General features: G+C 38.8%; 1 protein-coding gene across 3 annotated transcripts in view; it reads right to left on the bottom strand.

Moving 5' to 3' along the window:
- THRAP3 (thyroid hormone receptor associated protein 3) overlaps positions 1 to 11,522 on the bottom strand; it is a 34,745-nt gene that overhangs the window by 12,828 nt on the left and 10,395 nt on the right. For 2 of the 3 annotated variants that reach the window (XM_050909724.1, XM_050909726.1), the window contains exons 3-4: positions 10,756 to 10,841; positions 2,851 to 3,012 (exon numbers count right to left, since the gene is read on the bottom strand). In XM_050909724.1, coding sequence (XP_050765681.1) covers positions 2,851 to 2,987 — 137 coding nt within the window. In that variant the 5' untranslated portion in view covers positions 2,988 to 3,012; positions 10,756 to 10,841. Of the gene's footprint in view, positions 1 to 2,850; positions 3,013 to 10,755; positions 10,842 to 11,225; positions 11,243 to 11,522 lie in introns of those variants that run through there. The other variant, XM_050909725.1, reaches the window with a different exon arrangement.

Raw genomic sequence — 11,522 nt, 5'->3', positions numbered from 1 at the left:
TCTTCCATTAAATTTTTGGAGCTGCAGTTGTGTAAGTGTTTAAAAGCCCCACTGTAGCTCAGGATTAAATGCCACCTTCACAGTAAGTATTTCACAGCTGTTGGAAAAACAATTTTCTGCTGAAAGTCCGAGATTTTAGCAAATTTGCATTAGTAAAACACAGAAAGTGTCCAAACTAGTAAGTTTAAATAGAAAAGAGATTTTTCCAAATGGAATTTTAGTAAATAATATTAATTGAAACCATTTCCACAGCCCCTTCTTACATTAAGGGAGATCTGGCTCTAAAACACTCATTGGTCACACTCCGATAGACGTACTTCTTTCACAGACTGGCAATACACAACTCACTGCTGCCCCCTCTCTGCTCACACCCCAAACCCCGTAACGTAAGGGAATGCAATGCTGCCGTTAGAATTCCTACAGGATTAGCATACATGCGTGCAGAGACGAACTTTAGTTCTGTTTTTATTTCTTCCACCTACCAAACACATTACAGTTTAGCAGGAAACCGTTTATTCATACTATAGTCATTGCTAGCAAACAGTTCAATGATAATTTTAACATATGCTTCATCCTTTACTTCAAACAGCCAAAAAACCTAAGCAACTTACCCGAGACACTTCCTCATTTGAACAACGAGAAGGAAAAGCACAGAGGCAGACAGCACGAACCAATTATAATGAGCCCTAGTCAAAAGCACCAAGAACACATACGCTCCCATTTTCAGACAACTGCTGCATTTGTGATCAATTACCAGCGAGGGACCTGTTGCACGCCGCTTCCAAAATCTGTTCTATCATTTTAGAGAGGCTTGCAGCAGGAAGATTTCCCTCCAAAAGTTGCAGAGATTATTTACAAGAAATCTTTTTAGAAAAATACAGTAAATGTTATGCAAAAGAAACACCACAAGTAATAATTCTCCCAACTCTGCCAGCCCCTGTAGCTAGCCAGCTAATACACACTGCTGCAGTTCTAAAGCACCCACCATTTTACAACAGGTAAAAATTAAAATAAAGTCTTAAAGAAAGCAAGAAATATTAGGCAGACTGCAACACGGCAATACAACTTAGAACAAACAGTAAACCTACCAAATGAAGAATAAAACAATTTTTGTGGTGTATGCTGAAGTACACAATAATGGACTTTTATGCCAAGATACGACGAGACCTACCTCAGAGAATATCCTAACGCCATACAAGATGACTTGTCTGTACTAACCCCCTCCATTTTGATTCTTTTTTTAAAAAAGGAGTTATTTACAAAGCACAAGTAGATTCAGCAGCAGCACAGAGGAAACGATCATGTTTGCACAGGGTGCCTTTGTTTTCAACTGTCAAAGTTCCTTCATAGCTAGGCAGATATTCCCAAACGACCACGTATCTTCGAACATTCCAGCTTCCTTCTGCAAAGAACTCTGACTCAAGTCTCCGCCTCTAATTTAGTTTTGTCATGTCCTTCTCGCTCCCACTGTACATTTATTAGATCCTCTGCATTTTAAAAATCTCTTTAATTGTTAACAGTTGCATATGTTTACAGTCTAATGATTTTCAGAATATGTGTTATTAATTTAAGATTAGTGAAAAAGCAGCTGATCATTATACCCAGTCCAACTGGAATGCCTTTGCCAGATACAAAACATTTAGCCAAAAGAAAAGGCAAAAAACAGATATCCTGATATCCAGGGAAGACATAAGCCTTTAACTGGCCTGATCAGAAGCAATTCAGGGAGGTAAGAACAATTATTACGCACATTAATGATTTCTCAAAATTAACTGCAGTGAAATTAACTTTGTCTACTTTATCCATCCAGAACGATCATTTCTATTAATTGACTCCTGTATGTTGAGGGGAGGGGCAGGGAAACAACAACAAAAATTGCCCCTACTTTTCACAGCAGTATCTTAAACTGACATGAAAACTCGTTTGAACCCATTTTTAGAAAGATGGGGGAAGCATGCAACGTCTGCAAAGGCCCCTCAAGTCTGGGATCAATTACATTAAAAGCTTAAAAAAAAGCCAGAGGTGTTTAACAAAGCAAAGGAGCATGTTTTGCCGTGGACCTTCCCAACTCTGACTATGGAACACGCACTTAAACTCTCTCACTTAAAGCAGTAAAGCAAATGTCTGATCAACAGCAAAATCTCAAATAACGCCAAGTCGGGATAGAAAGCTATGATTTTTTGCACTTTGTCCTGCTTTGGCAATTTCAAACATCATCTTTAACCATGAGTACTTTTAATATAGGAAACTGGATCTCAGAGATTGTGCATACTTAGCATTAGGAAAAGCACAATAGGCTATCCCATGACATACAGCAGAAATTAAGAACTGCAGAAGAACATGGGAAAAACCCACATGCATTTTGACAAGGGCTTTTATTAATATGTTTAAGGAAAAACAAAGTATAGAAGTCTTCTCTAAGGGCCCAGTCTAAAAAGGCTGTAACAACTCCACTGTGGACTGTATTCCTGACAAAACGAGCTATACTAACAAAAACACGTTCTGATTTAACTGTACCTTAGAGTATCTGTTAGTATTCATATTAGGGGAAAAAGACCTGCACAGAAAAATAAAATTAATGTTCACCAAAAACATGCTACAGAGACCAGATTAAGGGCTCAAAAGAACTGTCTTGACAATGCTGATAAACAGTCAAAATTTATTCTCCTAGCTCATTGAAAACACTTCAAAACAGTACAAGTTGGCAGGAAACAGCCTAAGATACAGGACACTATCTGTCCTAGAATCTAATCAAAGTCTTTCCCTGGAAATGAATTAAGTGACAAACCATCTGAACAGGACAGAGAGGAAAAAGTTACACCCTTCGGCTTCAGAGCTGCACACACTTACCTAAGTCTGCGTTTTCTTGACCGTGAGACAGAACGAGAACGGGAGCGAGATTTGGAGAAGGAACGTGAGCGTGATCTTGATCCAGACCTCGAACGGGAAGAACGGGATCCAGATTTTGATTTGTTAGTTTTAGACATCTTTGCAAGCACCTGTCAGTTGTACCTGAAGGGAACAGGGAAATAAAAGTATTTGAAAAATGAAGTCAGGCGGCAGATTTGAGAGAACAGGCAACATCTGGCAGCCTGACAAACTACAGAGTGACATGAAGCTTGATAAGACTGGAAATATGAATGTTTGAAGTGGCTGCCTAATAACAGATGAATGGTGTTGGGCTCAGAATAGAAGGTTTATTTCAGTCTAAGGAGGAAATCTGCAAAAAGAATAGAAGGCTTTCAACCCAGAATATTTACAAATATGAGTGCTACAGCTGGAAGCAGCAGGTTAATACAAAACCCAGGAACAGAGGCCATGCTGCTAGCTTAAACAAGAATAGCTTTAAAGAGACAAACCATTTCATTTCAGTCACATCACTAGCAATACAGCCAGCTGTCACTGGTTTAAAGAACAATGAAGAAATAAAAGGCTTACCGTCAAAAAAACCAAAAACAGAACCCCCCAAACTCTCCTCTAAATTTTAAGAAGGAATCACGAACAAAAATGATAACCCAAGATACATGAATATAACCCTATTTGCACAGATCTGCCTCGCTACGAACGCTCAGGTTAAATCCTGGACGTACATGTCCTGTCTGCTTGTGCAGTTTATGCAGTTGCTATGATCAGTTACAAGCATGTATCATCCAGTGAGGAGTTCTGTTGCAGCCAAAATAAATCAGACGTCCTTCCAAATATTACACCGTAGCATTAAATGACTCAAAATAGCTATAATTATGAATTACCTGGGCTATTTTCAGGCATGTATCCAGGTAAAGGTTAAATAGTCCCTTAAAAGACATTTCAGGGAATACAGTTTGACCACATAATTGTTTCAGTTACACCCTACCTGATCTGTTCTCTTGTAAACATCAACTTCATATCAACGAGAAAGATTTTCTAAAGGATTTTTATCATCTCTTACCTCCAAGGAAAGAAAAATATTCAGGACTATTAACTCAAGAGGGGGGAGTGTCATATTGTTTACTTTTGAAGGCTGGTACAAATTTTGATAAAATTCAAGATGCTGTATTTCTTTCAGCTGGTCAGATTTTCCTGTCAGTATCCGAAAGAATTAAATGCGTAACGCAGTTTTGCAGCTTCCGACAGGGACCTTCACAAACTTTCCTCTTCGTGCTACCAACAACCTCCTTTTGTGACCTCCCTTCCACGAAGGGCTGGGGAAGCAAACCCAGCATACCAGACAGAGATGTGTCAGGAGAGCTCGAGTGCCTTTTCTGTCCAGCCATTACAGTGCTTCTCAATTGTGGTAATAGTTGACCTATTTAATCACTGTATCCAGCCACAAACAAAATTCCTTACAATTTAAAATTTGATCATGCTGCAAAATATGCTCCAGCTTCTGAATCCTGTTGGTTCCAGTGTAGTTCTTCAGCTTAAATGGAAAATGCTTTCGCCCCTGACTTGGCAAGGAGGAAGGGGACTCCACTCCTTCGCTCCTCAGTTTAAGTTCCCAGTCTCCTTCTATTTCTGTTCCTACAAACTGGAGGTTTCAGCAGTGGGCTGGGGAAGGGACTAAGTGCTAGTTTGAGTTAAGCGTTTGGATTGTCAAGTATTCCACACTAGCAGTTGGTATCAAGATTTGAACTCTGCAATTCCAGAGGTAGCTGACGAAGCTGAGAAGAAAATCTGCTCTCTTTAAACAATACATAAGTTTCATTCACAACATCAGAAGCAATTTATTTAGCATTTAACAGAATTCCTTAGGAATGTCTACAAGAAATTACATTTTCTCCCCCTCAAAGTTAGTAAAATATTGCATAGCTATAAGTAATTTGGGCAGAGGGAAAAAAAAAGAAACAAATCAGTGTACTGGTAGATTTACAGTTCTGCTTGTACCTATGCATGTTCAACAGCAAAATTATAGTTACTGAGAAAGTTTCTTACCTTACTGACTTACTACTCAAAGTGGATCTGTATACAGTGTTATTGATGTTTTGGAATTTTACATACAATGCATGAAAAATGATACTATAAGCAGAGAAAAGTCCAGTCACACAGCTTCCAGATTACAACTGTATATATATTTTATTTGTCAGGAAACATCCCCAGCGTTAGCAAACAAGAATATTGAAGTGATACTCATAATTCTGCAGAGCTTGTTTCAGAGTTGGACAGATTTTCATGCATACTTGATCATGTTTGATGGATTTCTCTGCAGATCTGTCCATCTGCACTCTTGAGTCAGGAAAACAGAACTAAGTCTCATGCAAAGCTTGAGGTTGCAACAACCACATTAGCAAAATGAAGGCTGCCAACGATACTGCAAGGAAATCTGACCTTAGTTTTAATCAGTGCACTGAAAAGGCAACTTGCTATTATACTCTTCTATCCTCTTATTTAGGATTGGTGAGCTATCCTCACCCTTTCAAAAGTATCACTGGCAGGTCACTAAGACTTCCTGTAACATGTATCATTGTTTTCTTGCCTCAACTTGTATTTTCCAGAACCTGTTCCAAAATCATCCACCACTAAGTTATCCCACCTCCAGGTAGAGGTGGCATGCCTATAAAGATTTAAAATTTGTCTTTGCATTTCCAGGATATATCTAAGGGCTGTGCAGTGTAATAAATCCAGAAGTAGAATTTTAGGTGATTCTGGTCAAGCAGACACTTCAGCTGCAATGGTGTTGTTAAAAACTTGTTACTGGATAAACACAACACACATTTTTAACTAAGAGCTGGATTTTTATTAATGTCTATTTATTTCTAATATGTAATCAGCACTTCAGCTTTAAATCATCAGATATCCTCTTTCATGTTACTTAAGGAAGCTCAAAATACATGAGAGCCATGAAGGATCATATAGTAAAAATTTAACCAATGTTTTTAACATATACAGCACTCCACAACTGCCTGCGGCTTTGAGATCCCTTAACAATCTGCTCTCTTTAAGCAAGCAGAAGTCCTTGGCCTCTGCTGCCCTAGGAGAGAATAAAATAAACACTGTGCAAGTACACGAGATCATGGAGTCCCCAAGAAAACTGAGCATCAATAACAGTTGTGATGGTCCAGAGAGTACATACTGTAAATTATTTTAATTATTTAATAGCTGAAAAGCATCTCAAATCATGAAATGAACAAAGAGGCATTTTGACAACAAACTGCCAAAACCTGAGCATCTGTGAAACAAATGCTCTGCAATGTTCATCGCCCACGTTCCAGAAGAGGGAAAAAACTAAGATTGCTCTGGGAATTAGGAAAAGGATTGTAAAGACAAAATTTGCATTAACTGGGTATTGCATAAAAGTGATCAACAAGCTTTTCAGCAAAAGTGACTAATGAATAAGAGCCAGAAAGAAAAAAGGAACTATATGAGTACAACTTTATCCTTTTTTTCACCTACTGATTAAAAATAGAGACATTTAGGTATATAAACACAACCAATCAAGTACTGCTGCTGCTGTATCCATTTTAAGCAAATTCCAGTGGACTGACTTGCAATGTCTTCACTTTCAGTCGCTCTCCAAAGCCAAATTACATATATGGTTACCAAATAGTCCAGCTACTGCCAGGGCACTTTCAGGAACAGCACACCCCCCGTCACAGGAGCAACTGCTGGGAAAGTGGGTTGTTGTTCATCATGAGAGCTCGCACTTTCCAGAAATGGGAAGTTGGCTTTTATTTTAAAAATCACATTACATGTTCCTGTTCTTCCCTTTCACTACACTAAAGATGCTATATCAATTCAACTGAAGTATTTTAATATATTCCATACTAGAAAGTATGCGGGGGGGGGGAGACGATTTAATGTTTCGTGTTCTATTAGGAAAAAAATAAATTGCACCAGGGATGAAAATCAAAAAGCGCTACCACTGAAGAAGCAAAGTTCATTCTTATGCATGGTCATTTTTCAGGGAAGGAATGTGTGAAAGGACCATTTATAAATATTTCTTTTTAATTTACTAAATACATCTGTTGAAACAGCAACATTTCCTAGTCTGTTGGCCAAAACAATCAAAAATTTAGCACAGTAAACCAAAACATGGAAGAGAAGCAGAAGAAACAAATGGTAATAGGAACTACTAGAAGATATAGGAAGATGATCTAAATTGCCTCTCAGAATCAGAGAGCTGCTCCCAACTGAATCCTGAGGGGCTTTGATACAATAAACCCAGAAAAAAGCTACATTCTGCAAGGAGATTACAAATACATTCCATAAACTGTGTAATTTCATGCTCTCTACTAAATGACAACCCTGTAGTTCAAGAACAAACTACACTTCAACATATTATCATCTGTAAGTTACCTTTATTGACACTGAACTCTGTACTGCTTGAAATATTTTAATAGACTAATATAATTAAAACAGCTTTCACTACAGCTCTTCTCTGCTGCGTCTCATCTGAAATAAATCATTTTCCAAGAAAAAGCACATGGTTAGAGCTGACTGACCAAGTAGAGTAAAAGTGGCAATAACTCTCCCTAAGTCCTGAGAAGGCCCCAAAATAGATTTTAAAAGTATCACTTGCTTTGAGCTGTTTAAGAGTCTTTGTATTTTACTTTGATCCACAGCACTTACTAGCCAAACATTAGTTTGGTATGTGTGATGTGTGCCAACAGCTCTCTTGTCTTAGAAGTTTTTTTATCTTTGTCAATATTTTTTAAAGTTGATTCATTCCTAACATGTGAGGTAACTCCTACTAGAATAGAAACTGAGTTGCTATGCTCTATCAGCACTCGAAAGGTTAAACTAAATACTGGAGTCATTTCAGCTCCCCTGTGTTAACACTGCAGTTGTAAACTTACTGTGATATACATTTAGTTGTTCTAAGAGCTAATGACTGACTCAGATAAAATGTGTTCAGCTGGTAAGCAAAACAAAACTGTTCTGAAAGAATCTATTCTTATAAAACATCCTAAGGATTACTCTGACTTTAAAGAAAGAAGTGCCTGTAAATGAAACAAAGGCAAACTGTGAAAGCAGTGGTGGCTGCTCGCTTACCTTACCATTTAGATTTTTCCACTGAACATGGTGCTGTGCCCCTAAAGCACACACACGCATACAGCCTCACAGAGCTCACAGGGAGATGTTGCTTTTTGAAACACTGGAAGGTAAAACGTGTCTGATCCTGAGTGGGGACTGCAGCAGAAGCATTTACACAGTGCTATGGAGACTTGTCGTTACCAACCTGCTCTGCCACAGGTCACATTTCCTTCCTGCTTACAGCTACAGAACTGCCTTCCCATGACACCGGCTCCACCTCTACCTTGAAAGGGACACGGTTGATCCCTGCTGCCTGATCCAGGTCTCATCTCCCAGCGGAGACAAGTGTGATTGCACACATCTGGAGGGCATGCACTCCTGGAAACATTGCCAGGAATTTTCAAAATTGTTTTTTGGTCTGTCTTTTCTGAAGACCCAGTTACAAGCTGTCCAGCAGATCTCCCCAAGTAGGTAGTCGCACATTCAAAAATATCAGCACTGATCCTGAGTGTGCTGAGTTTAAAAGTTCTGGTAAGGCATTACCCTATTGGAAAAGTGACGCTTGACAGCTTGTTCATCTGCCGTAAAACTACACTGTATAACATACCTCACAATTCAACACACACCAAGTCTGAAGAAACAATATGTATTCCAAATTAGTTTGCTAAATTCACTCATACCACACAGATTTAAAATTAGTTACGTTTACTGCAAGCCAGATCCGAAATCACTGAAGTTGGTCAGTGAAGAAAATAGTCAATCTAACAGCTAGTTGTTTAGTCTGCTGAAAGTACATTGCCAATGCAAATTACTAAGCATTATAGGTTTTTTTAGATTCATATTGTAAGAAACATGGACATTTCTGCAGAAAACAGGGAAATCTGCAGATTCCCACGTGCTGTGAGTACCACCAACTCGAAGGTGTAAAGTTCAGCCTTGTCTGAAAATGAGCAACAGCCAAAGCTTCAGTGAACAGTAAGACTCAAACTGGCAAACATCTATTGGAGTAAACTGTTTTGAATCCTTCTTCCATAGTTTATGGGAAGTAAAGGCAGGTTTGCTTGAGCTGTGAAAGTCTTTGACAGCAGTCAGTAACTTAAGTGAATTTGATTTCTCACAGGAGAACATTGCCAGGTTACTTATATCCCCTTCTTGGCATCAAAGATTTCCCACCCTGACCCCAAAGGCATACACCTGGAACTCTTCAAACCTACTTCTTGTGAAGGAAAGCAGGCAACACGAGCTGATCAGTTCTGCATGTAGTTTTAGCAATATTTATACAAGCTACTTCATTCCGGAAGTTCGAGCTGCTTTAAGATAACTTTTTTTTTTGCCACACTACAAATGGTGCCATTCAGAAAGGGAGGACTCTTACAAAGAAGGCTAATGCAGTAGAGAATGAGTTCTGGTCAAGAATTACAAGTCTTTACAAAACTGTTGCGAATCTTTAACATCTACAAAGAAAAAGCAGTAAAAGCGTGGTTTCTAAGGATCTTATCCAAATAGGACCCATACTGTGAATTGTAGGCAACTCAAGTCATCTACCAAGTGAAGACAAAGGCCAAAGTCAACCCTCTTTGATGTTTAACTGTAACCTTTGTGGACGGTTTTCTGCAGAGATCTACTTCTTAAAGAACTAGAACAAAAATTAACATAGACGTCTCTGAGGATATTTCTGTTGATATGCAGTTTGACTAATTACTATCTTAGCAACAAAGCCCACGTAAAAAGTTCCCGTCCTGCCAATACAATGAATTATTCATCTACATTCTACACTTAATCCACGTCCCGACAGAGGTTAGAAATGTTCTGTTTTACAAGAATATTTTTAATCCAGATTGATTCTGTGACCCCATTCATGCGAGCCCTACTGACAAATAAGGGGAGGTTTGAGATGGAGAACCAACAGCCTGGAAGCCTCTCACTCTCAAAATAAATGTTTCCTAAAATTTGGAGGCTATTTCAAGAAGCAAAGTTTGCCTGCTCCATTTCTAAATCCTCACAGCAATCCATCATACCACGCAAAGAGGTGAAAACAATGGAAGAGCAAATGCTCCTGCTAAGCCACCACAATGGACTTTGCCTGGAAGACAAACTTTTGTCATGAAACAGTGTCAGGAAAGTTAATGTTTCACCTGTTTTCAGTCTCCTGACAGAACTCAAAAGAACAGCTCAACTCTGCTGCACAGCAATGAAAAAAAGTCACTGTCAATAGTCTCTTACTGCTGTACACTTCCACTAGCTACCACAGCTTCAGAATTTAATTATTCAGAACAGTTAAGGAGAACTTTTATGGCCACTGACTGAAATCACTGCAACGCTTCAGCAAAAGAACAAACGTTGGGGGGAGGGGGATGGACAGAATATGGGGTTTTAACACTTTAGATCAGTATGATATTTAATAATTTGGCCAATTAAGGTATATAGAGGGAAGTAGTCCTCTTCTCTCAAAAGTCACCAGGGCATAAATCCAAAAATCACTCAACATAGCATGAAAAAAAAAGCAGGTACTACTTCTTCCAGGACATCCAAGATTATTTCACAAAGTTGTTCTATTTTACCCTTATATTTACCAGCTATTTGGAAAGACGAGCCAAAACATTCCAAGACGTGATGCTGAGTGTTTTCTTCAAAACCTGTACAGTCGTTTTTGCACAGCAACATTAACAATGAAAAAAGAATTCAACAGATACAGTTTAACTTGCAGTATGCCCAGGATAGAGGGGGATACAAGAAGGTATATTCCAAATCCCAAGACAGGCAGTTTTACCACTTTTGAAGGATTTTTTCCTGTTGTGGGCCTACCTGCTTGAGCAGGTTCACACCTTGCACCCTTCAACAGTCAGGTTTCACCGTCTCAGCTTTGTCAACTATGAAATCAGGAAGCAAACCTGAAATGAGAAGAAAATGCATTGAAGCATCTTTGTATGTACATTGTTGCACTTACTGCCACCAATGATCAACAGGAGTCTAGCTTCCTTAAGCTATCATCCAGTGCTGTAGCCATAATGTTCATCATAAGTATTTCAACAGAGTGCATACGTTGCAAAAGTTCATCACCCACTTCACCATGAATACTTTCATGTACTTTTATGAAGAACGTAGTTTTAAAAATGGTTATTCAAGCTTTCAAAATTTTAAGTCTAGTTATTCCTTCCTTCTTCCACCTCCCCTGCCCCCCATCCCATCTCCTGTTACATACATACTAATCACTGTCATTACATCTGTACAGCCGTACTGAAGTACTTTCTCTCAGCTCATTTATATGGTCTTACTGGATTCAGGACTAAGGATTTTCCCATATTGTTAAAGAGAATGCACAAGCCAAGAGAAACAATTGTTTTCCTGACAAATTCATCCATCAGCATATCGCCGTCTTCAAAGGGTGCCACCAGTCCACCGTGAGCTGTTTTGACAGGTCTACAATTACATTTCAGTATCCTTCCATGCACTGCTAGAGGGGTGTAAGTTTTAAAAAAGAAAACAACAGTAAACACAACCTCATAAATTACTCCATGTTATTAAACCTCTGATCTAACAGCAAGAATGTCATTTACTCTGTGTTCAACCAT

This window comes from Gymnogyps californianus, chromosome 22 (genome assembly GCF_018139145.2).
Source record: "Gymnogyps californianus isolate 813 chromosome 22, ASM1813914v2, whole genome shotgun sequence".
NCBI classification, from domain to species: domain Eukaryota; kingdom Metazoa; phylum Chordata; class Aves; order Accipitriformes; family Cathartidae; genus Gymnogyps; species Gymnogyps californianus.
Note: the sequence above shows the minus strand (reverse complement) of the source record. Positions and strands in the feature narration are given on the sequence as shown.